Raw genomic sequence first — 27,944 nt, 5'->3', positions numbered from 1 at the left:
GCTTTTCCATGCTTTCTGCTCAGCCTGTGCAAGTTACATCAGTGGAATAAATGGTAGAAAGAGCTTCTGTCACAGAGGAATAAGAGATGGTTGAAGCCAACCAGCAGCTGCTGTATGAAACTCATACAACCTGATGTAAAGTGGGACCCTTAAAAACTATTAATCTCAAAATAAAAGGATGTCTGTCAAGAAGAATAGCAGGAGATGCACCCAAATGCAGGACACTATGAACTGAAGAATATCTTCTTTATCTTAGCTTAAGTGCAGGCAAAGAAAATCTGAACTGAACTAAACAACGTAAAACCAAACAGAGCAAACTGAACCAAGCAGAACAGAACAAAGGATCCAGCAACACAAAACTGAAAACCAGGACTTAAATATAAACTGAAGTAATGAAACAACAAGGAACAGGTGGCAAGACACAAGGGCAGGCTTAGAGTTGATTTGCTGGGGAAGACACAGGGAGCAGGGCAGGGCTAATGAGACTGAATGCAGGGAAAAGTTTGAGGGGAAAGGCAGGCTGAGGGGGAGTACAAGAACACAAGAGGGAAACACAGGGCAAACAGAAACCAAAAACCCAGAACACAAGCTAAGTAGGCTCAAGAAAGCTTCATATGACAAGGGGCCAAATGCAACCATAACAATAATCTGGTCATTAAACGAACATTCTCAACCAGTATTTCAAATTACACTCAGTCCTGTTTGCTCTTCTAAGGGGGCACGGGTATATGAACAAGACAGTTTAATGTCTGTCCAAAGATTTGAACAGTGAACAACAGTATCTCAAGTGGTCCTTTAATATATAATCTGAAATATATCTTCTCTGTCCTTCTCCCATTAAGCCCAACAACACAGACAGACAATGGACAAAAACGTGACAATGTTAAAGTACTGTTTCTCATCCTTCAACAAAATTCTGTTTTTCATTATGTTGTTTGGGGAGATTCCGACCAACCTTTGTCATACTCTTTATACAAAGTGGTGAACATCCTTTTATTGTTATATTTATTTTAGGTTTTTTTTGTTTCATAAGAATCATATGCTATGCCTTGTTGAATTTGCTATAAATGGTGAAACGTGGGTTTTATTTTCATACTTTTAGGCTTCCTTCCAATTACCAAATTACTTGTTAGACTTGGCAAGAAACATGAGTAATTATACCATCAGACATGATTTTTAACCAATCCCCCTATTAACCAAACTAGGGGAACAGAACAATCATTACCCAAACTCAATTGTAAACATCCATCAAAGTTTACAGACTTTGCACACACAGCTTTACTCTTGAAATGTCAGACATTTGTGTCCTCTTTTCATAGTTAGTGTTTGGGAGAAAGATTCTATTAATGAAAGCCGGAAGCCAATGATTTTAGATGACTGGTTGATTATCGGCTGGAGTCTTTTATGGGTTTGATAGTCCAGTGAACCATTGTACCAGACTTATGAATAATGTGGAAATGCTTTCAATTATTACAGAGTAGAAACAGAACATGAGGTGTAGTCTCACTCTAAATTTATTGAGCTGTCGGGAGAATGAAGAGTCTTACTATCTTGATTGTGTTCATGTCCCATATCTAGTTATTGATGGCTAAAGTCAAAAATACATTTTAGATGTGATGAACTGCAGATTGTCTGTGCAACTGGTACATGCTTAATTTACCTGTACGTGGTAGTGTGTCTTATTTTTATTTGCATGAGACCTACAATTGCTGTCATCTGCATACAGTACTTGTTAACAGGACTGTTAAACGCTGTCTGATTGTCTCACTGCTTGTGTTTTCTGCCCCATAAGATTTTGTTGTTGTTATAGTTGATATAATTGAAAGTTAAAACTATAAAAAATAATATACAAGATGTAATACACAACTCAAAGCCTGAAAAAAACAGGTGCTCTGTTTGTTTACACCATTTGAACATTAAACAAATTTGGAATCACAGATTAAGCTTTTGGATTTATGAGGAAGATTGTAGATGATATCTAGTGGAGTTAGAGACTAATGGGACCCCACACAGAGAAAAGTAATGCAACTTTGTACATGTGATTCATCTTGATGCATCTTACAGTATGCTGCAGAGAGTTGTGATAAATAGATGCACATTTTTCATTTTCAGTGACACTATCTGGTACATTCTAGATTATATCTGAGTAAATGATTGTTAACTATGCACGACAGTTTGTATTTTATTCTAAATTCTACTTAGTTAGTGTCACTGCACGTGTGGTTGAATTATTCCAAACGGCATTCAAGGGACGTCTCAGACAGAAAAGGAGAATGATGACCTGGAACAATCTCAACTGCCTATTGGCACAGTGTAAATCAAAGACCAATCTGCCCTGACAGGTACAGCTTTCATGACGGGATCCAACTGGGATTTCAAATACTCTAACCAGGCAGATAAAGCCCACTGCCTGAAGAATGCCTCCACCACAAGTCAGAGAGAAAATAATAAAAAACACTGATGGTTTGAGTGCCTGTCGAAAAGCTGACGTTGACTGCATTTTAATGGCCAATATTTTCGGTGAGGTGCTTCACTTCGCTTCCTTTCCTGTTCCTCAAGGAGAAAAAAAAACACATTCAAAAGAGGACAATAAGAAGCAAAAGAAAAGCTTGTCGAAAAATATGAAGAGGCCAAACAGTCACTGAGCCTCAAACTAAGGACTGGTACAGAGGGATAATGACTATATTGCAGTTGAGTTGTTATTTTTTTTATTTATTGGAAAGTTAAGACAACAGACTTTCAGTTTAACATTATACCCCAGACACTAAAACACAGCAGTTATCACGCTGCAATGCGTCTGTACAACATCAACTATATGTTATTTTCAGTGTTATATTGACAACTATTTTTCCTAGAGTTTCTATGTATAATTAACCAGCACACTGAAGCGTTATATAGAACTGCAGATGCACTTTCAAACAGTGCTGCTGCTGATTGACAATCTGCGTTCTTTATTCTTTTTTTGTGTTTGTTTTCTTTTGTTTTACAACTATAATAAAAGTTTTACAACAAGCACACAAAGAAACCACCTGAAATTCCATCCAGACCAACATGCAATCATACCGCATGTGACAGAGGGCAACAGAAGCTAACTTAATGGGGTTTTTTTGCTTGTGAGGGACACCTCCTGATATAATACGGTTCTTGCCATTTTGCCAAAGGAAATGACACTACCTATAGGATCCATTTTCAGTGGTGCACACACCATGGTCAGCTATATCTGGCTATTATTTTCAGATACAAAAGTGGTATGGGTCTCCACAGTGACATCCCTGACCCTCACAAAGGTAGAAGAAAGTTTAAGTATATGACAGCTGAGTTTAATGAAAAAGCACTTTTGGACTCTTTGAGCTTGTCTTGTTTACCTCCTCTGCCTCTGAGTGGCACTTTCATCTGTCTTCTCCCCTAATTGGATCCTCTGCACACATTCCCATCGGAGGATCTGCATCTCCTCATGCACATGGCGCATTTACCTTACTCACACACATGGCACATTTGCCTTTATGTGTTTACTGCTTCTCTGTATAATGACAGCCAGAGCTTTGCCCTCACATTTATTTGCATTTCCTCTCAACCCACCCAGTGTCTGAAGCCTCTCCTTAAACATCAAAAGAAGCACCAGGAGGAAAAGATGCGGTTCCATCCTAAATGAAAATAAACCCTCAAAAACGGTGTTACAGACACTGTGCAGCAAGGCTATTAGTGCCGTACCCAAGTTTCACCCCATCAAGGCAGAGCTGAAAACACGAGGCAAAACGTACAATTACTGCACATCAAACAAGCTTACAATTAATGCATGATATTAAGAGATTAGGGGGTTACTGTTGTTTTTTAATCATAAAATAAACATGATTATTGTTTCGCCTATGCTTCCCACATTTAATAACATGCTTTTTTTCTTCATCTTTTATTGTTGATTGTTAACACTTGGCATAGAGATTAGAAATGTTCTTTTTTTTCATTGCTTTTATCCACTTTAACAATGATCCTCCCAAGATAGTCACTATGAAATGACATTATCATCTAAACATCTATCCAACAATAATATAATATGATAATTGCCAGATCATGTACAGTAATAACCAGGAAGAATTTAATAAGATGCCCCTTATTTAAAATGTGATACAACACAATGCTGTATTAAACCAGTGGAAATGTTAATAGTATCATCATGCTGATCCTGTATTTTATTTTCTCCTACAGAATATTTCATGACATTATGATATGTCAGAATTATCCTAGATTTAGTATTATTTCAGGTCAATTAGCAAATAGCTTCAACTTTAAATGGAACAAAAAATAAAATGTGTGAAAATCAAAGGAACAACTGCTGTTTAACAGCCTCATTGTCAGCCAACTGAATCATAATAATTTGAGACCGAAGTGTTCATGCATAGTGATTTGAACTGCTGCCGTTGTTGTTAGAAAACTAACAAGCTCTGTCTGGTTTCGACTCAACATCACATTACTTAAGTCATAGCTGAAAAAACAACACAGCTTCGTATCCATCCGGGAAACTGTTGGCATGAGCTACAGTGGGCCCCAGAAGAGAGCGATGTCCGTTATAATAAACACAAATCTGTCAGCTTTCTGTCCCCCCTCACATCCCTGATCATTAAGCCTGCTGTAATCACAACTGTGGGACTCATTAAATTCCTCTGCGCTGCTCGCTGTGAAGACAGACAGCCAACGCAGCTAAAGAGAGCGCTTTCTGAATCACTGGGCTCTGCTATTATTTCTCTCTAATAGCATAACAACACCACCATAAACAGTTGACTCATATTCATCTCAACAGTGACTGCTAAAATTATATAACAAAAGTATTAGCCCTGGAGAAAACACTTCCATTAAAATTGCAGGTCTTTACAAGTCACACGCACTTTAAACACATCTGACACTGTCTTTAGATCCCTGATCCAGTTCTCAGCCTGGAAGAATGTGTCTTCTTAACAGTGATTATTCTTTTCTTCAATCCCCTGAAGACTGTACTCACAGTAGAGTCATGTCCAGCTTTCAAACTCAGATCAACAATTAGCTGTGAAGATTACAGGTGAGGTTGTTTGATGACCATTGGACTTCAAAGACTGTACACAAAGCCATCTGATTGATTAAGAAGCTCTAGTCCACATATTGGAGATTAGCTACCTGTTTCCCTTGATTGTGTCTGATGTTGTATTATGTAAAAAATAACCCATTTTACTCTCTATCACTCTATCATTTGAATTTACTCTGAAGCAAACACACACTGGCCATATCATGTCATGTTTTCTTATTGATCAGGCATCAATCAGCACCTGCTGCACACACCGGACAAGCTGTACAGACACAGAGGGTAGTCCAGGTACATGAGCTGAGATGTTTTCAACTGGGTAGAAAGTGTAATAAAAAATCCTGCTGTTTGTTATTTTTTTTGGTAGTTGGCATGCATTGATACTAGCAAATAGGACAACAGCATATCCTGACGCAGCAGATGCCCGTTATGGATAAGTCTAGTGCCATTCTATATTCTTCTTCTTGTCAACAAATCCCATCAAAAGAACAATACGTCAATGAATTAATCCTACTATTGTCTGTGTAGCTAAAGACTAATATAGCTTATCCCTCTATGCCATACAGCTCTTTTATTGTCCAAAAATGATTAAAAACACATCAGTGAGTTAAGCCGTTGCACTGGGTGACTGGGTGCTCTCATAAAAATTCTTCTCTACAAATGCACAATTTAATCCTTTTTGAGTTGCACTTTTTTTCAAGATTTACATCTTGAAGACTTACATTTTTTATGAGGAATAAATGGGTTTGTCCGAACTGGGGAAGTCATAAAGTACTGAGAAAACATTGTTGATTTGGGTATTATCCCGAAGTGATTGGGTTTGTTGACAAAAGGAGAAATGATCCTTTAAAAGTCTATACAGTCACACTAGCATCCCAGTAAACTTGGCATGTCAACACCCTAACATCAGCATGGTGAATCTTACAGTATGGCTGAACTGATGGGAATGTGGTACTGTATGTTTTATAGAATCCCGTAAGAAAGTATTGGACAAGTGGAAATTTGTATTTGTTGAAGGTGTTAGATGAAAAGCACAATCACCAAAGTTGCTGGGATTTATCCTCTGGGACCATATCTTTATAACAGGCATTTACTCTCTTCCTTGAAATATCTTCAGTAATTTTGTCAAGCTTAAAAGATTAGTCATGTTATGGTATAAAAGAAGCATCTAACAAAGACATCATTACTCTAAGAGGCACTGCGAGTGTGCACTGTGGCGTGACAGGGGAAAGTCAATGTCTGAAGATTCAAAGAAAACAAATAGTGACGTGACACATGGGAGTTAAAAGGATACCTTCCTGGACTTTCTACAGCCACCCTGTAGCCCTGGTAGCTCTTAGTGGGGTGGAAGTTGAAGATAAAGAGCACATTTGCCCTGTCAAACACAATGACCTTGTCCTCTTCATGGCTGGCGCTGACGTTGGCCTGGAGGGGGAAAAAGGGAGAGAAAAGAAAAGCTAATGAAATATTTCTTCATGAATAATCATTACCTTTTCCATCTTGGATTTAGAGAGTTACAATGGGGCACATTATATCAGTGGACTACACATTTCAGAGTTACATTCCCACATCAAATTTCAGGTGGCACTCATCAGTAGAAAGCAGTGGCCCGGGGAAGTGCGATGCACACACTGTCAGCTTTAGACAGCTGCACATGATAAAGCCGCCACTCTCCTGCAGAGCGAGCTACTATTAACGTGTCATTAGCAGAGATTATCAATGTCACCCAACCCCCTATTTTTAGTGTCTTGTTCCCCAAGCCAATTTCAGGGCAGCATACTCACGGCTGAACGAGAAGATAAGCACCCCTGCAACCGGACCGGCAGAGAGGTTAAGAAAGGAGCTGACAGTCTGGGGTCTTTTACAGAATCTATTTCTACATGAAACGTCAACAAATTTGGAGTAACACCAGGCTCATTTGGCTGGGTGTAACTGCTTTAGCATTAGAAAACAAATATAACCGGCATGTATCAATTTGTGACCCGGTTAGAATATAGAGTAAATTTATTTTTATTTATTTATTCACATTTATACTTGTAAATAAATAAATGCAAATGTGGTAAACTTATTTGGTGTTAATCAGTAAATTATTCAGATTAAATTAGAAAAAGGTTGGTTTGTTATTTAAATGATCATTTTCCATGTGCAACAAGAAAAATGTCTCCCCAAGATGTAAACATCTAGTCACTTGATATTAAAGCAATGTCTTCTAGTTTGAGATGAGGTCTGAGAACTTGACAAGTTTCTGTTGCTGTCACTGCCTGCAGCATCACACTGACAAGTTGGCCAGGCAGTGAAAGCACAGTAAATCCCAAGAACTCCAATGACCTCAATATTAGAAAAGTGTCCTTAATGTTATCAAAACTCTGAAAGTTGAATGTCACAGAGAGTCTTTATTATTTCAAATTAAGTTATCATCAATAAACAAAACTGTCCCACGGGCAGCTGTAATGGTCCCATCATACACTTTATGTTTGCGTGCCATCAGTTAATTTATACTGGTACAGAATAAATAGAACACACTGCATAGTGATGCCACAGTTTGTCTGCTAGTCTGAACTGGTTTAGTTCCATTTTAATACAGCTGGACACCTCAAGTGATGTTATCTCTGCACCAACTGGAGCTTAAGTTCATGCTCAAACTTTGACTCCTTGAAGTTCACAGCTGCACATCTCTTTAAAGACATTGGTACAAAATCATACTTTCAAGAAAAGTCCTTGTGTGTGTCCCTTTCTGTTAGGTTCCCTTACACCTACAGTAGGACATCATGGAGTACAGCCTATGGAGTACTAACTACAAAACACCCTTGGACCCTCCCACAATGGTGAAGTACTGAAATGAGGTGTAAAATATTCCCTTTTAGCACGGTTACCTTGGTAGTGTCATTTATAAGCAGTACAAAGGGGTCGGACTCATCTGGTTATTGCAGAATCTCTTAGCAATTATCAGTGTTATCTGTGAGTGATGTTCTACTTCAAGTCTTTTGGTGATATTGTAGAAATCTCTGAGCGAGAAATGCACATTTACAGCTTTTTTAGAGTGGTAAAGGTGCAGGGTCAGCTAGTCATCAATTCACTTGCATATCTTTGGTTTAGTTTTACATAGCGCTTACTTTGATTCATGTGTCTACTTTGACACCACTTAAATGACTCTACTTCAAAATATTCATCTCCAACTGGTCTTTAATTACCAGCGGCACACACAGGTTGTCTAACGGCTCTGCATTAATAAATAGATGGATGCTGAGGGAACACTTTAGGGATTGTTATATTTTAAATTGTTGTGGGACTCACTTGAGACAATGTAATTATCATTTTCCTCAAGAATCTTTTTTTCTCTGTCATTATTTAGTGATGACTTTTTGATTTTTGAAATCCAGACAACAGGCTGTCTAAACCCTTTTTAGATAAATAACAATTAGCTATCTGGCAACTTAATATAACAACATCATTTTTTCTCATGTGTGATCAAAGACAACGTCTGTCATTTTATGACCATAGCAAAACAAAACATGAAAACTAATTACATGCACATCCTCTCCAGCCCTCTATAAGACATAAGTAAATAAATACTGCACTTTTTCAGTTTTGCTCATGAACACTTCAACAGGGTGAACTCTTGCTGTCAGAGTTATCTATAATAAGGCTTGTTAATGGTTGGGCTTCATGCTCCCTACACAAAGTGCCCTGAGTTTTACACGTAACATACCTTAGCTAAAATAATAACCTTCACACTGCCATTATATAATCTAAAAATAATGATAATAAACAATTTGGGGTTATATAATATCTGAATGAAAGAACAGTTAAATGATGTCTTATTGGAGCTGTCATCCACTATGATTTCACATAAAAATGAATACAGCCTTGTAGCACTGATGCCAAATAAATGCATATCCCCTGCCAGTAGCATCCTTAGGGATCATTATTCCCTCCTTTGCCTCTAAAGCTGATTCATCCAGTTGTAAAGGGTTGAAAAGTTTCCAGTAAGTCAGAACACACTTCTGACTGATAGACCAATGGGCAGAAATTATCCTCTAGAACCAGACATGTCTCTAATTATGCTCTATGATACATTTACTACTCTGCTGCATTTGTCTGTCTGCCGAGGAGTGATACATAGGCCAGACTGTAACGCAGCAAGGTGAAGTAGCTCTAATCTGAGGGCTGATTCTCTGGGATGTGAGGGAAAGTATTTTTGAATCAGTTACACAGATTTACTTCTAATCCCAATCAATTTAGCCACACTCTCCATTTGCATTATGCCATTACTTTGATATCAGCCCCTCAAGATAATTTTTTTCAGTCTGTAATGCAACTATAATAAAAATCCACTGTTTTCGTTTAATAAAATAAAATAAAATCTAATAATCATTTTAATATATTTACATTTATTGAATTGTGGTGATATGTCTACATATAGAGCACCAGTGGCAGCACTGTTGTTCTGTCCAGTTAAAACATGAAGCTTCACTTTACATTTAGACAAACTTATGTGGCAGCAACAGTTAGACTTCATCTGTGAGACCAACATTTATCTTCCAAAAGGAATTGTATTGCATATCAAAATGCTACTGAGACATTAGAGCCAGCAGTAAATTACCAAAGAGCTGCACAGATCAGTTTGTCAGATCATGTTCTCCCAGGATGATGACAGACGTTGACTGGCCAATCATCTCAGGAGTATTATGAGTGGATGGTGTCAATTTGAGGATTACTGTACCAGGAGAAGGAGCAGTCTACCCTACACATCCTAAGATGTTTGTTTTTATGTAGGTTTATTGATTAGTATAGCACCTTTCATACAGTTGTTGTAACTCAAAGTGCTATACACATAAAAAAGCATAAAATTACTTAAAATATATATACTATATAATAAATACTGCATACCTACATTGGTAGGTAATCATGGTACTATCCACTACCCAGCCAACATTTCTGGCAACATTGAAGCATATTTCCTAAACGGTCTTATTTTGATAACCTGACCACATATCTGGAATCTAAATGGTTACTAAAAAAAGAATTAAAACTTAATAAAGTGACATGTTAACAGTCCTACGGCAATAATTCAATCAGATTACGCTTAGTCATCGCTGCCAGTTGGTCCAAAATGGATCCTGGGATACTTAGCTTCAAACACCTTCCGCCAACCAATGGTGTAATTTCATCCCTCAGGCATTCACACCCCACTATTGTGGCATGGCCAAAAATCATGTTATATAACCTAAGTCCTTCATGAATAACAGCTTGAGGTTATAAATATTCCGTATGTGGCAAAAAATCGTGCTGTGACATTACATGTTCATGTGATTTTGTCAAAAAGCCTATTGTACAGTGAGTGTGTGATGTTCTTACAGGTGGGGCAGCCAGCCAGCCGTACTTGTCTTCGGTACGGTTCATGTCCCGGTCAAAGACGTAGAGCTGACCGTAGCGGAGGTCCATATCCGCTAAGTAGTACTGCCGCCGGGCATACAGGTAACTGTTCCCGTTCCCTTCTCTGGGGAAATCCAGCCACTCAGGATGGCCAAACTCATTCCCTGCAACACAGAGAATGTTATTAGAGAATGTACATAATGAAGAGAAAGGCAGATTTCCTGTAAATTAGCATACCCTAAAGTACCATGCAGTGCTATATGAGGTTCTTTTTAGGTCTTTTTTTAACAAGACAAAAAAAGACAGACATCAAAGCTACCACAGTCAGCGACAGTCTGCGACCTTCTTATAACCCCAGCAGAGGTTAGTACTTTCCATATTAAAACAGAGCCCCAAAGCTCTCGCAACATTTTCACCAACTGCAGAGTGCCAGCCTTCATGTCACCCAGGAACATGCCTTTTCATGAATAAAACTAAAAAAAAAAAGAAAGTAAAAAAAAAGAAAAGAAAGCCAACAAGTGAAAATACAGTGCAAATGAATCCCATTGCTTTCATTTGAGTCTCACTTTTTCAACTAATATATGTAAAAATAATTCACCAAGATATATTTATATAATATTTCTCCATAACAGAGAGCATCTTCAAGTCACTCTTGGAAATGAGAAACTGCAGAGAATTATTCACAAGTCAGACATAAAGTAAGCACACAAAGGGAATTCTGAGGGAGATCTGTCTTTATCACACTGTTGATTAATTCATGTTTATTAAAACATTACCTACATTTTCAAAATATTCTGCCACCTAACTATGACCACTACTATTTTATTTTGAATGTAATGACTCCAGAATATTGTTCATCTTATTTTAATTGAGAGGGAAAGCAAGCAAGGGCTAGAGTAAAAACTTCAGACTAGCATCAAAGACAGAGAAAGAGTCCAGATGTGAAGCTGAGTGCATACTGCAGAAGTGTAGGAAACAACAGTCCTGATGGTACTATCCTGTCACGCCGGGAGATGAGATAATGAATCCGTCATCGGATGTCACAACAACATCATAAAACAACAGCCGGGATAATTGAATTCCCTGCAGAGGAAGAAACACTTAGACAAGAGACAGAGGAAGATGCATGACAACAGAATAGAGGCTAGTTGTTTATTTGGTGCTAAGAGCCCCCACCTCCTTTAAAAAAATCTGAGTGATGGGATGAAGTGGAACTGACAGCAGATTCTAATGGAATACATTATGTAGGTGTTAAAGAAGTAGCAAACAATAACGCCTGGACTGCCAACCGAACAAGCCCACTGCAGCACTTGCCTAGGAATTAGGGCAGCAAAGACATGCTGAGACAGAGAGAGATAGGAGAGAGAGGAGAGGGGGAAAGAGAGAGAGCCTTTTCTTGTGACATCTGCATGAATAACAAGCCTCCCACACAGCTGAACTTGAAATGTAAAGGAGAGAATTACACCTCAGACTTGCTCCACTGGCAGTCAAAGGCAGACTGTCTCCCCTTCACTCCACCAAGAAGTATGTGTACACTACACAATTCATTGTGCATCTGAAATTCTTGTATTGTTATTTCCCTAAGGAAACAATCTCACCAAACACAGTTCGTATATTGTATACTGTGTTTAGTGAAGGTTTTGTGGTAATATAAATAAATAAATAAAATAAAATTTAAAAAAAAATGTAAATTTCATGGGTATGGCTTTTGGGACTGTATGACTCTTGGGTTAGGTTTCACACCAATATGTTCTCACAGTTACTCTCACAATATTCTCTTTCAAAGGATAAGAAGATCAACTGATACCATATGGTACAATAGTTCAATTTCAGACAGGCTATGTCCTTCAAGCTGCTCTGCTCCACAGGAGACTGAAATTTTCCTGCACTGTGTGCTCAACCAATGAGGGCGAGTCTATCCAACCTTTGCGAGTGGGCAGCAGCGGCGCTGCTCTTCATCAACTTTTCTTCATTCCTGCCTCAGTTTGCTCAACAGTTGCCTTCTGCCACTGGCATACAATGTAAGATATGGACTGCCTGGCTTTGTCATCAAATTATACGAAGACAGTGGTGGTATAATTGCTCCCCACATTGCCCATTCATGAAGTTCCAGTGTAATCACTACACTGTAGTGCAGCCACAGTTTTGTAAGGATCCCCTTTATCCTTGCTAGTGTGCCCTCCCTTAGTAAATAAGCCCAACTTCACATATCTTGACAGGACTGAAGACTACACCTTCTTGCCTTTCCCATGCTAGGATGATGGTGAGGTGAACTTCCCATGTGTTTTCCAGTCTGTGTCTAAGACTATCAGCGGTAAGCTTTACCTTTAAGGCACCCTTTACCTTTTTTTATAGAGGGTATCTCCAAGCACATTTTCATAACCTCAGTGCCCGAAGCAATCTAGGAGTGCAAGAAGGCATCATGGCAGGAGTTTCTTACATATTAAGGTTGCCGTCTTAGACAGAGGTGTTGCACAGCAAATGAGCTATTTCACCAGGGATATTACAGCCACTGCGTGCTGTGTCATGGCCCTACCTACAAGTGACAACTGATAGGTCTGCTGGGCATGACTGTCCTCAAGGAAAAAGACGTGGAAGATCTCCTGAGTGCTCTGCTGCCACTAGGAGGTGTCTTAAGTGACAATCTCCCCAACTGCTCAGTGTTTTAAGAGACTGGTGGAAGAAATAACCAATTTAAGGCAACTTTCTAAGCTGTCTAAATCACCCCCCGTTTCTGCTGCACAACCACATCACTGCACTGTTTGAACAAAATATATGGTGAAATGTTGGGTTTCCAATGTGTCAATGTGTCTGGGACCCTCTTATTGACCGATATAATAGGATGCATTGTACTTAGGGGTTAAAGTGGGATTTGGCAGGTGGGGAACCCTTAGATCCGGTGTAGCAGTGCAGCAGGGAAAAATGACTCACCTCAAAATAATTGATTTGTACTGTAAGCTTGTTTTGTTTGTGGACAGGCTACATGATCAGCTGACCATCTTTCAAGCACCCATTTCTTGACATATTTCTGGATCACACTGATCCAAACAAGGCCCAACCAAAGACATGGACATCAGTGCTGAGACCTTGTTGATTTGTAGTTGTGTCCATAGTGACATTATTATATTGTTTATTTCAGAGAATCCTCTTTCAAAGAAAGTCAGCACTGCTAACAGCAAGTGATCTTAGTGCTTGTTGCAGTTTGAGCAGCCCATCAGTCACAGCATTTTCTGGATGCTCTTTGAAATCTCTGTCTGACCCCAGACAAGCTGATGTCAAAAAGGTCATAGAGCTGTCTTATGACCTTTTTGAGGTTTGCCTCTTAATCATGTTCAGCATGAGATAATGTTATGTCCCTTTACTGCAACCTTTTAGACACATCTTTGAGCCTCTCCAGAGCATGAAGCATAAGACCAATGTTATTTGTGAAGTCATCTGAAGACAGCTTTGTAGCAGGTCCCTCAAACATGCATCTGTCATTTGAACTTGTTCAGTATTCAGTATCTTCACTAGCCTTGCACAAATGACAATAAAGAGCACCATCCATTGTCCGAACAGCTGCTATATGATGAGGCCACCCATATCACCCCTAGGACTCAACCAGTCTTTTTTAATCAGGATGCCTACTGCATTTCTGATGCTGCAGAGTTCAGTCCTCTCAGATTTGATGGTGATACAGACAATATGATTTATCCATAAAACTTGAAAATTATTAATTACAGTGCAGTGCTTGACAGCATCCCCAACAGACAGCTCCAGTCTGTGGTTTAAACAGTGCCAGCCAATCAGATGTGGGAACTTGCCTTTCAGCCTAACAGAGATTTTCTCCCCAACATCACCGAAGCTCCATCAGAGCAAAACGCAACCAAACGCTCATTTAGAAAGGCATCATCAAGGCAATGACTTATTAAACAGTTGAAAAGAGCCTCAGTAATGCCTTCTGCATTATGACTTATTAAACAGTTGAAAAGGGCCTCAGTGATGCCTTCTGCATTAGATCAAGTTCCACCAAGTCCAAAAAAAGAAGTTGGCTCAGAATTATTAACCAAGCACCTAAAGTACACAACCAGGCAATATTTGTTCTCTCTTATTATTGTGCCTTAAGTAAACTTGAATCTAACTCTTTTTCTAATCTCTTAAAGTATTGCAACTGCCTGTTTGTGACTCTGTGAAGATTTGTGTTGAAGTATTTTTTTGCAATGATGTCATCTGTTTGGCTTTTGAGATACATTTTGTAGTTTTGCCACTCACAAGAAAAAGAGTGCCTTTGTGACTTTGTGATCCTTTTCGATAAACAGCAAGTGTTGTAGCACTTTTGCATACACAGAATCCTAACTTATTGCATGAAACAGAAATAAATGGATATGCTTGTTAGAAATATTCATATTGAGAAACTCGCAAACAATCTGGAAAATCCTGTTCTGTGTGCGTGCTGCTACTCTGGGCTGTGCTGCATTTCAATTAACCAGACAACTCCAATAACACAAATGCACTGACTGATTAAAAACAATTCTAAAATAAATAACCTTACTTATTGTATGCAAGATTTACATTTCTTCCAGTTTATTAAATGTCATTTGCTGAGCAGTCATTACCCTTGAACATAAACTATCATCTTACTCCTCTGTCCTCTTTCTTTCATGATTCTCCATCTTTGAGAGTAACATTAATGTTAATGATGCACTTTCTAACTGGAAAATACTCAATTGCCCAATTTGAGGGCACTTTATGCAGTTCTACATGTAAAAAAGTTACTTGAAATTATTATATATGACACTGACAATCAGATTTATTTCCTTTTTAATCAAAGGTGACAGAACGCTTTCAGCCCACTTTAACTTCTGATTGTACTGTTAAAGCCTCCGTGTGCTGAGTATGTTTCTAACAATCACAGTCACTTCATGCAGGAATGGGACAGGTGTCCAGAATGTATGTAATCAGGGTTTGCACTGCCCTTGTTTCATTTTAACATCACTTTTCATGTGTACAACTGAGTACGACACCACTGACAGCTGAAAAACTGTCCTAAAGGCCATTATCCCCGTTTGTATGATCCATCACGTCTTACCCCTGTTTATAACAACAGGCTTTTCGTGTGGCTTTTCAAAACAGGTGCAGACATGGTCAGACACGTGTGAAGGCTATCAGACCTAATTAGTTTGAAGCATACTAAGACCTTTAGACCCCTAACCCTGAAAAAGCTACCCTTTGCGACTGCGGTATGTGGAAATGACTCGGGTGCTGAGATGTACAACCACAGGTAATGGGGGGCTTTGTTGCAGGCCAGTGGTGAAACAGGCACAGTGGCAAGACTGCCTCTCAAAGGTTGGGTCTTGACAGGGGCAAAGTGGTGTGTACAGGATTAATAGCAGCTGTTGTTATCCAAGATGCAGGTGCACAGCAAACCATTTAAAGCTGTCTATGCATTTAAGAAACCAAGTTTTTAGCCACCTTTCTTTAATGTCTGCAGTTAATCTGGTGTTAATGCATAATGTGGGGTCTGGCTGCACCCTTTATTCTGTTTTAAAGAAGGGCTGGTGGATGGGCAAGTGAGTGGCACATCATTACTGGTTGTGCTAGAGGGATAAGCCTGTGTGAGGTTTAACAACAGTTTTAACAGCAGGGCACATGACAACTCCAGCTGGCAGGAGGAGCCTGGTAACAAGTTATCCTCCATCAGCCAAGTAAGAATTATTTGATGAGGAGTTGTACTGTATGTACCAATGCTCCTGTTTCATTAGGGCTGCCCCATTCTGTTGAATAAGCTCATTCTAAGAGACTGGGCACATACTTGTACATTTCAGTCTGTGGAACAGGGGAAACGAGTGGCTGTATTGATGGTTGCACTTGTCATCAGAGAACTAGAATTACAATGGAAAAATATACAGTATACAGGACATAATACAATATGACAACCTTCCTTCAAGAAAGAAGTTTTTTTTTTTATTCTACAACTGAAATCACAGTAAGCATGCCATTCTCTGTATTCAGGTAGCATTCACATGCCATCAGGACATGTCAAGTGGAAGCAATGGTATTGAAGAATACTGTAAATTGCTGTGCTACAGGCTCCACCCTTTACGGAGCAGCTTTAAGAATAAGCTCCGTGATTACCTCAGGGATCTCATTTTTCAGGAGAGAAAAAAAAAAATCTAAATTCAGATTTCACTTTCACTGCAATCAATATGTGATGTTCGATGCATAACTTATTATTTTGGTGTAACCACTGTCCCTCACAGGATCATCAACATCAGCAGTACTTTGAGTTCCTAAATTTCCCAGAATGACTTTGGACATCCCCTAAGGAAATGGGCTCTGTGTTGCCCTGCGTTGCGTACAGTGTGTGTATGTGGTTAGAGTGATAGAAACCATTAGCATTGCACATTTTTCTGGCAAAGAAAAAAGAGAGAAAATGGATCAATGTAACAGTGTGTAATGCACTGTTGACAAACCATCAAAAAGGTTGTTGTACTTACTACAACCATACTACTGCCAATAATAATAATACCTATTATATAAAGTTTTTATATAAACATCCACATGCCATAACGATATGAGCTACAAGTACAGCTACATAACACAAAGTTTATTATATAATAATCAAGTTTTGAGCATGTAAAGCATTCACTCTGAAAAAAGGGACAGAATTAGTATTCACAAAGATGTCATCGTGCATACTGAATCTATTTGATTTATAGCTGTACTGTTTATGGACTTTTGTCCCAAAATGTAATGCACGGTAGAAATTGAGGCGCTATTAGAAGCTGCTAATTTACTAATAAACAAATTGTGGATGCTGGATGAAAAAGCATCTCAAGAAACAAACACAAGTATGAAATCTACAGAAAACCGTTTGTTTTCTCTCTGTGAAGTTTAACTGCCAGCAGTTTTTTAAAGTTTGATTGACACCTGCCAGCTGTCTGTCCTTTTATCCCTTTTATTAGTACAGAATGGGAAAATACATTGATTCATTGAATATTAACTGCAAAACCAGGCTGATCTACAGTTTGTGGCATGGTGATGCAGTAGTTATAACTGTCATTCAATGATAAAAAGGTTTGGCCAGCTGAGCTCTTTTTGTGTGGAGTTTGTCCTGAGCCCTCAGAAACCTCCATGATGCATTGTACCCCTGCAGGCCAGTGTGAAGCCATTGCTTTCACTGCACCTTTTCATGTGTTTATGTGACAAATACTTTACCGGTGAAAATGTTTCCTTTGGTCAATGTTCACAGCCACGGTGATCACGGATATTGATCATAGATATGTAATAACAATTTTACATCATTCATTTTGATGTTGACAATAATTTCTTCTAATTATACAGCAGTACAATACATCTAATTTCCGTTGCTGTTTCTAGCATTTCATCATTATTAAATACAAATTAAAGTGTGAACTATTGCTCATGACCACCTATTGCTAATTGTGTCCGCGTTTTGTGACCACCAGGGGAAATATATTTTGACTTCAAGCGCCGGTAAGCACAGCTTCATTTGCTGTCAGTCAATGAAATGAATGTTGTTTTCATTTTACCCCACAGGCCCACTGATGCAGCACTGATGATGCAGAATAGGTCACCAAAACTGTCCAATGAATAAGTTACCTGTTAGTCCATGTGACTTAAGTTTATGACTCTTGGTTTGTTTGTAATAAGTCAGCATGAACCCTTATTGGCCTAGAACCAAAAGGCAACAATGGATCTTTTTTTTTTCTTTGGCTCAAACCGAAGGAACTGAACTACAGATGAGAACACAGTCATAGCAAAAATAATGAGCATATAAAGAAGCTGTTACTCCATGCTGCAATTGAAATATTTCAACACAGTGTCAAACCTTCTACGGGCCTACACTTGCCCTGCATGAATAGGACCACCACCAAACAACAAAATGTACCCAAAATTGCAAAGTAACAGTTACTTAACAGTGTGAAAATGTTTACTGTAAGTGGACTTTTTCCATTAATGAGCAGACATCATTATGCTATTCTTTATCACCCACTTGCCCTATGAGTGTGTGTGTGTGTGTGTGTGTGTGTGTGTGTGTGTGTGTGTGTGTGTGTGTGTGTGTGTGTGTGTGTGTGTGTGTGATGTACGAGGCAAACACAAGGGTTAGAGAAAAAACCCCAAACAAAAACAACAATCTCTGCCCTAGACGGCTAACTCAGATACAGGCCTGTACTTTCATAAAAGCTTCAAAAGAGTTACACTTCATTAGTGGTGTTAAGTGCCCAGCCTCTTTAACTTGTGCTTACTATCAGTTTTCCAGTATTATTATTTTATAAAGACTAGTGGAGATGATTGATTCCCTGTGCAGGTTGATTCAGTGCCCCGTGGAGGCCTTTGACTCTTCCTTTCATTTCAGTTTTAAATAAATACATTGGACACACCTCCATGAGGTAATCATTTCCCTCTCTTCTTGGATAATAAAGCAACGTTCCTCCCTTATGCCTGCATTAATCACTGTGATAATCACCTTCCTCTGCTTCCTCACAGCTGAAATAAACCAGATAGCACATTCTGTGCAATGATGATGGATTCCTACCATGATATACACATAAATAAATTAATCAATTGTGTCTCATAATATACCCAGGGCTTAGTGATCCAAAATAAATACACTGCGAGCGGTTCTTGGATGAAATATACAAATAATGTTTTTGTAGAGATCATTAAAGGATAATTCCAGTTAATTACAATCTGGATGTTTTTTCTTTGGGGTTTTTTTTGGTGAGATTTGGGAACACAACAGCATTGCCACAACAAAGTCAGACAAAAAAAAAAAAAACATGGACCATCAGACAGGTTGTAACCACTAGGCCAGATGATCTCAATCACCTCAGATAGAAGTTAAACTGAAAGTGAGCACACCTGATGAAATTCGCCTTCTGGTGTTCCTAAGATATCACGTTCATGAGAACTGGACATACATCAAGTCACAGTGACATTAGTTCATCCTTGAGTCCAAGTGGATGTTTATGCCAAATTTGAAGAAACTCCCTCAAGCTGTTCTACAGATATTGCATTCACTAGAATAGAACAAACGTATGTATGGACAGATGGACAACCTAAAAACATAGTGCCACCAGTACTTTATTCCCCTGTGGTGTGACCAGCACAGAGGCATAAAAAAAAAGTCAGAGTTGCTAATTAAAACAAAAAATTATTGGAAAGTCTAGAGTTTACAGTTTAGGGTTTAGTTTAGAATTTTATATAAAAGTAGCATCTAAATGACATTAAAAAATCCTGCCCTATCATCGGATCGCTCATGTTCCAGATTTTTAGCAATCTCAACAATCTAAAAGTTTGTTGAATTATCTTGATGCGGGAATTTAGGCTACTTTCAATAATGATATGATTAATTCAGGGCAACCATGTTTACACAAGGTTATGTCAGACAGCTTTTCAGCTGGCACGTCCCATTACTCCTCTACGCAGCCCTGCATGAGATAAGGGCCTGACAGTGACACAGTCCCCTCAGTAATTAGCAGCACAAGAAGGAGCCAAGGATCAATGTGTTTTCCATTGGACGGATTCTAGTAAAGGAAGATCAATGAGGGAATCAGAGAGGATTGGAAGGCGAGAGTCACAGAAGGTTTAAGATGCGATGCCAAAAAAAAAAAAAAAAACTGCAGACATGATGCAATGATTATTTGCACTTGCTAGATTGATTTCTTGTTGCAGTGTTAACATACACTCCCACTCCCAGTTTGCACATTAAATAAGTGTTACTGGTCCAACAGCAGAGGAGGGATTGGCACGTTCATCTAAAACCACCAGCCTGAAAGCCCAGTTATTGTAGCTCTCAGTGAGATTATCTGTTTGAAATGTGTGGGGAGGAAGCGCTGGTTTTCAATTCACCATCCAAGGCTGCAGTATAATGGTTGCCTGTTGCATTGTAGCATTTCATGAATACTGAGTGTGAGAGAAGTTTTTAGCTCAATAATTTAGACTGTAAATCTGCAAGGTTATCTCGAGTCTCTATGAGCCTGAAAGTCAAGAAGTGCGAGTGCTTCCATTCTGTCCCTGCTGATGTAATGATAAAACCACTGAGGCGTTTCATTACTGCCACGCCACTTGGTGCTTTAATGTCATTGACACTCCAACATCCTTTACAGTATCCATCTCTCAGCATCTCAAATACGGATGTTCCCTCTGTCCTTTTGCTGTGCAGTGTTTGCCATTGGTCATGAGTAAATAAATGGGTTTTTCTAGGCTCGGCACTTCAAATTGATCTGCTTGCTCAAACAATTTACTCTTGCTCAGCACTGGCTAAATGAGTCGGCCGTCATTGATCCATTAACACGGCATGTCATCTCGGATTTACTTGATTTACTTTTTGTTTTCTCCTTTTTTTAAGCATTTGCCTAATGCTCACCAAGTGGCCCGAACTTTGGAAAGTTCTTGGTTTGAACTTTTTTGCACTCTGTCTTTGTAGATTTTTTTTTTCAGCTCCCTGATTTTGTGTTCTTGAGAAAAGTTTTAGATTTCATACATTATTACTGTTATCAAAAAGATGATGACACTATTCTTTTGGTGTGGCAGACAGCAGTTCTCAAAAGAGAACAATATTCCTTTCTTTGCCGCCTTAATATTAGTCTGCTTTCTATATCTCTGCTCTTCAAACCGCTCAGCACTGCTTGACATAAAGGGATAAATTAAAGTTTGAATTTTGAGTAATTCTGCTAAAGCTGATTTGATGAAAATAAAACACAATTAGCCTTTTTTCTTTTTTTTGAAAAGGTACATCTTATTTTACTGTATTTGACTACTTTTCCTGTTCCCTGTTAATACCACAGAGTAGTTTTCCTTTCCCTAAATTTATGATGCAACATACAGTATATGAAGTATATAATTGTTGCATTTAATGTTTATATAAAAGGAGATATGAAAAAGTCACTATTGCCCCATTGAATTGTCCAACTATTTACAATGAAGAGCATATGAGTCATCATAAATATTTGGAAGAAATCAAAATAACAGAGGGAGTGGAAAAAGTAATGTGTCATAGAATAACAATAAGTTGCCTGAGTAAAATTGGATTTGGCAATGGCAACATAAGGTGTCCAGTTATATTATATTTTTCCACGTTTTTAAAATGTAAATTCATTAAAAATTGTTAACATGTTGACACACATCTACACAACAGAATATATTTTGCTACTGTGCATTTATGGAATTTATGATAATATATGTGATTTGTTAAATAAGGATTGGATGGTGAATGGGCAAATCCTCTTTTTTTTCACAAAATATGATTTATTGCCTTAATAATATCATTGTCAAATTGACAGTACTATTAAACTGATCGTTTAAGAGTAAATGTGTAAATGGACAGGAGATAAAGCACTGAGTACAGCAGAGTGTGCCTTTTAGCAATACTTTAGCAAGAAAACTGAATGTAATTACTATCAGATGTCCTTCAACTGCCCACATGAGGTCAATTCCCTGACGCCCTGTTCATTATGAGCTGCCCTGTTATGACTGACACACACACAATCTATCCATCCATCTATCCAGTTGGCAGAAATTCAGAAATTCGGAAGATGTTTTGTTATTCATGTAAGATAATACACTGTTGTGAGCACAGACATTGTAGAAATGTACATATTCTTTGGACCCAGAATTTGACCGGATCACCTAGTCACCAGGTGGAGCTAAAATGCTGTGGAAGTGTAAGATGTATTTACATTAAGCAAGGAAACACTTTCCCTTCAACCAAGGTCAGCTTCTAACATCATTAATTATCACTTTATTATCTTTACCAGCAGGCCTTGATAGAGCTTTGCCATAGCTAAGATGATGTGTTGAAAATGAGGAGCATCTCAACAGTGACTGAGAATTAGATCCATTAAAAAAAAGAGACTATCTGATCTTAGACATCTTTTGTCCTGTATTTCACAATCAGCTCTGGAAAGTGAGTATTAACCAATGTCAACCTCACTTCAAAAGGTTCCTTTTATGCTTATCTTCAGCTATGATTCATTGGTGGCGAGCTACTTCAGAGTTATATCTATGAAAGAAATAGAACAAATCTAATAACTGAGCACTTTTCCCAGAATGGAAAAAAAGAAAACATTAACAAGGGCTACATTAAGCTATTTTACGTGTAAATGAATCAGGATTTCAAAAGGTACAAGCTTTTCTGGTCTTACCCTGAAGCTAAAAAAACCCCCCTCATATATACATTATGACATAATGATATGTCCAAAACTAAATGACATAATAGCAGAAAAGATAACATCCTTAACAGAAATGCAAACACAGAAAGGACAGCCTTATCAATTAAATATTTATACTGCTGACTGTTTCTGCCTGCCTTTCCATTGTGCTGAAACTCTGGCATTTAATGCCAGAGTTTCGAGTTTGAATGCATGCAGATAAATTCAGCTGTGCAAAATATATGCACAGTATATTATAGCTGCAACTTTTTTTTTTTTTTTTGGTGGATAATTATTTAGATAGTTTAGATTTTAATATAATATTGGAGAAAAAAAGGCATTTGAGTGGCTAGAAACAAAGAATGTTTGGCATTTTTGTTGGTCAAGTGATTTAAATGATCATCATTTTCTGTAAATGGATGGTAGAATAAAGCTTTCACACTTCTGAAACTGTGTTTTAAACAGACTTTGGCCACTCTGAATTAATTCAGTCCAGATTAATCCTACCAGTCTTTACTTTCTGCCAGAATATATCATTATGACCAACTTAAATATTTTTTCTGGATTTTGTATCACCCTAGTCCCTAAATGTATGTAGAAATACAGGAAATGGGATTCAAATCGAAAACATTTTTATGACAGAGGACCCTCAGATCCCTTGTTTTATGCCCCCCACACTTCTCAAACCAAAGTTACACCCTTGGTCAATGGACTTATCATTTGAGCATTAAAACATACAATGAGACACTTATCAAAAGGCAGGATCCTATTGATCTGTAGACAACAAGACTGATACAGTATTATTCACTGACTACTTAACATTATCTATTGTAATATAGAGTATAATTTATATGTAAGAGGATTGTCAGATTTTCTGTGTGCTACAATGATCACTCACCCATGAAGTTGAGGTACCCCTCTCCACCCAGACCATGAGTGATGAGGCGGATCATCTTATGGATCTGCATGCCACGGTCAATAACGGCTGTCATGGGAACCGTGGTGCTCATGTTGGTGTACATCTCCTTGTCCATCAGCCAGAAGGCCAGAGTCTTATCCCCGACCAGAGCCTGGAAAGGTAGGTCATGTTCTGTTATCCACACGTGGGATAATGCAGACTCTATTGATGCTGTAGTAGGATCAGATAGAAAATAGCCTACCTGGTCATGGCTTTCTGCATAGGCTATGCTTTTCTCTGCGTAACGCCTGTTGATCAGTGTGTGGACAATATTGCCCATGTCCCACTCCTCATCCTTTTTCTCCTTCAGGATCTACACAATGACAGAGAGGGCTTATTGAAAAAGAGTATGATAGATGTACAGCTAAGAGATCCATTCAGGGTCTGACTGATGTCTAAAGCTCAGTATTTCTGTTCTGGCAGTCTTTCTACCTTTCTTAAGTTTTCTCTGGGTTACACTTCTTTCTCAGATCAATCTCTGTTTTGACATCTCTATATCCGCACTGTGAGTTATGTCTACCTTTGAATGGCGGTAATGGAGTTTTTAATAACTTCACCACAGCCCATGGGTAGTAAGGCATCAGCTCTCCCCACCTCAGATGGGCAAGGTCAGAGCCTCTCATCCAAACGAGGGATTCGACAATAAATCCAACCATGGAATCAATGCCCTGCCACTGGCCTGCCTACATGCACACTTCCTGCCAGGGAAGTGTGCGGTTCAGAGGTCAGAAGGAAACAGAGGGTCACCAAAACACACATCTTGAGCACATCTGCCCACACAGTGCTGCTATATGGTCACGAGGGCTGCTCCTGATCACTCACAGTTACACAAGCATGCAAGAGCACAGGGCAACGTAAAGATAACCACGTGTGCAGCTGTGGGCGAAAAGACATCATTTAAAGGGGACCTATTATGCTGTTTCATATTTTCAGTCATAAATATAATGGTTGTTTTTTTCTAGAGACCAAATTTCTAAGTCAGATCTAAATTATTTTCTCTGTTTATTTATGACTCAAAAACAGGTGAAAGGAATAATCTTTTAAGTTCCTTTTTTTTTTCATCATCATCAGGTGGAAAATGATCACTTGCCTTTCAAGGCTTCCATAAGCTTGGGCTGAACTGGGGGGCTGCACAAATGGCCAGTATTAAGATAAATATGTTTTTTGAATTGTAAATCATGCAAAACTACTCTAGCAGAGTACTAGGATAACATATAGAGCTGGAAATGAGCATAATAGATCTCCTTAAATGAACTACATAGAAGCTAGAAAACCACAGTATCAATATCATTCCTGAATGAAAAAACAAAACAAAAAAACCCCTGCACTTATGCCCTACAAGAACCCTTGGTAATAGACATGCAGCCTGTCTGACTGGTGGGGGAGTCAACAAGTCCATCTCAGTGACAGGCTTAAGTCTGCTCAGTGGAATTGACTGTGACAGCTGATTGACATGTCAGGAAACCTTTATATTACTCTACAGAGCCATAATCCTCTGAGTAAAGAGAATAAATTGTGCCGATCAATATGTCTGAGATGAACTGGCTGCTCCACCTAAATAGAGGCTACCCCACTCTATATATCACCATCTGTTCACATTTACTCTTCTTCACCTTAGCCTTGTGTGGCCATATTTGTCATGGCCAATGCCGCCAGAAAACCTCAGCAAGGCACTTATCATCTGCATGTTCATCTACAAATTCTCAGACCTTTTAACTCACTGTGAGTTCAGTATGCTGTGTCAGACCCTCAAACCAAGCTCAACTATTCTATGGTTTGATGTTTAGTTCAATTTATTTACTTTAAAAAAAATGTAATTGTTTTTTACTTTGTCATACCGAAATGTTCTAGATGCTATAGCTTAGTTTAGTATCATTTTTGACTGTTAAAGTTAATTAAGCCTTACCTATTCAGATAATCTCATTAAGATGCAAGAGAGACCAGATTACATATACACAGGATCACAATAAAATGGTTAAGTCATGTGACAATCATAAAATAATCATCACACATGAACAAAAACAAATCATATATAAATAATATAATAATAATAATAATAACAATAAACAAAAAATATGAAAAAAAAAATATCAGCAGGTAAAATATTAAAGTGAGTGTCTCCAACTTCAAGCAGTGATGCTGTTCATTCCAGTAGTACAGTGCATAGTACCAATCTTCCCCAGTTTGTATTAAAAACTTCTAAATCCAACTTATGATCTAGTGTAGGGATGTTAAATATATTTACAACTAAGATAGGAAAGCCTTATAAATGAACACACAGATATGTTAGTGCACATGGTCTTGTGTATGATTTCAATGGCACTGTGGTAGATAACATGCCTTGATTTAAGGGCCATGGCATACAGGATATCTCCATAATCCTGTCTACAGTGGGATGGATGGCAATTTGAAGGCTTGATTTGAAACCAACAGTAACAACAGTGTGAACTCTATGCAACAGTTATGACTTGAAACACAAACCACAGATAGCAGCTTATTAGACAAAATGTTGTAATCAGCAGCATTATAACAGATACTACGGACAGTGCGGCATGATGATGCTTTTCATCAACCCAGTCAATAATGTCATCCGCAACAGCAGTTGCAGCAGTTCTTGTACTGTGAACCTGAGGCTGGATTACATTATTATTTACCAGGAGACCATGTAGTTGTGATTTTGGACGGATAGGACAGCTTGGATATAGGTTGATAGTTGTGTTACCACCTTTATGCAATGGAAGCTGATTTCCATAAGGTTAGATAATTTTGCCTTAGGGTTGAATTAAAAATGTGTTCATGTGGTGCAGTAATAACAGCAGCTGTAAGTGAAAATTATCCTCAACAAAGAGACTTTCCTGTGTTTAAGTTTACTAATGTGTTATACCTCTGTGTGCTGTATTTGGCAGGTTCTGAGTGAAAACATGCTATTATGGTTGAAGTTGGGATTTTGTGAGTTTTTTCTTTCACAGTGTGTATGGACAGGTTTTCATGTCACATTATGCAATGAAATGGTTATTAAAAGCTTCAATTATGTCACTTTTATTAGCACTGGGCTCGTTTTCACCTTTAATTATTGGTAGTAGCAGTGTGGGGGATGTGTTCTTTTACACATTTCTGGTGGTTTTGTGGTTCCATTACTGCAGCACTTTGAGAGGGCAGATAAGTAACTGCTGGATTTAGCTTTTCTTTTACAAGGTGATGACACTATTCCTCTGCTGTCGAAAGTTCTGCCAGTGAGTGTCTGTGCCAGAAGCTCTAGCAATAGAAAAAAGTTTATTTCTATTATGTATAGCTAGAACAAGTTCAGGAGAAAACCAAGGGTTTGATCATGTTTTATTCTAAACATTTTGTAAAGGAGCATTACTGTCAGCAGTGTGGGTAAATATTTTAGAAAAATAATGTAGTGCTGAATCTAGGTCTTGAAAAGATGTTTTTCAAAAAAGACCTACAATATTAAAACTAACTGGATATGTGCAAGGGAGAACAATGCCAATGGGGCTTACACAAAGTCCTCCCCAAGATGTAAGAAAATAAGAAGGAAAAGGACAGGTAGAATACACACTGTACAATCAAAAAAGAAAGGATTAATAAATGAAATAAAATGCTTAGAAAAGCATTAATTATTTGGCACTGTGAATGAGCTGCTTGTTTTTAATGAATGTTCAACACAAAATAAATGGCTTTACAATTAAAGCCTTACATTTACTGTGATGGTATATTGTTAAAGATAAGTATGACCATAAGATAAATGATAGTCCTTTGAAGGCTGACTAAAAAAATGAGTGAAGGTCTGAAAATGGACTGAAACAAGACTTGGTCAAAAACAGACATATTAACAGTCCTACAACGGAAATTACAACAGCTTAATCTCTGTCATTACTGCTTGCTATTGGTTGATTTGGAATGCATTCTGGGATAATTAGCTTCAGCCAATCAATAGTCTAACTGCATCACTCAGTCAGTGGCTCACACAGTTGGTCAATGACAGTCTTTGGAGTGTGTAGGGCTGGTGCTGCTGTTGCAGTCCAGTCAACAATCAAGGAGTTATGAGCTACATATTTATAAGATACATACATAAACACGTGTGAAAAATATCAATACTATGAATAGATAATAAATACAATTTCTTAGACATCAAGGTATGGGTCAAGACCTTCTCAAAACCTTTTCCTGAATGAAAAGTGATTTATTAAGGCAGATGGTTTGGTAACATCTCAAATAATACCCCAGGTCAGTATGTGAAACTGAATTTTTTCCTCACCAGCTTCAATATAAAAGCTAAACATTGGAAACTGCAGGATATACCCCCCGAGATCATCCTTGCCGCCTCCTCATCCACGTGCAAGCAGACATTTTACACTTTCTTATGAATCATTACAATTCAATTCAACTGCAAAAGTGGTCT

General features: G+C 38.3%; 1 protein-coding gene across 1 annotated transcript in view; it reads right to left on the bottom strand.

The window, feature by feature from the left end:
* Window positions 1–27,944, bottom strand: part of gbe1b (glucan (1,4-alpha-), branching enzyme 1b) — an 84,131-nt gene that overhangs the window by 15,246 nt on the left and 40,941 nt on the right. Inside the window, exons 11-14 of the mRNA XM_062419610.1 lie at window positions 23,742–23,852; window positions 23,480–23,651; window positions 10,409–10,590; window positions 6,345–6,475 (exon numbers count right to left, since the gene is read on the bottom strand). Of these exons, the coding sequence (XP_062275594.1) occupies window positions 6,345–6,475; window positions 10,409–10,590; window positions 23,480–23,651; window positions 23,742–23,852 (596 nt within the window). The remainder of the gene's footprint in view (window positions 1–6,344; window positions 6,476–10,408; window positions 10,591–23,479; window positions 23,652–23,741; window positions 23,853–27,944) is intronic.

The sequence above is a fragment of the Scomber scombrus genome, chromosome 5 (genome assembly GCF_963691925.1).
Source record: "Scomber scombrus chromosome 5, fScoSco1.1, whole genome shotgun sequence".
NCBI lineage: Eukaryota > Metazoa > Chordata > Actinopteri > Scombriformes > Scombridae > Scomber > Scomber scombrus.
This window is presented reverse-complemented; position numbering and strand designations above follow the sequence as displayed.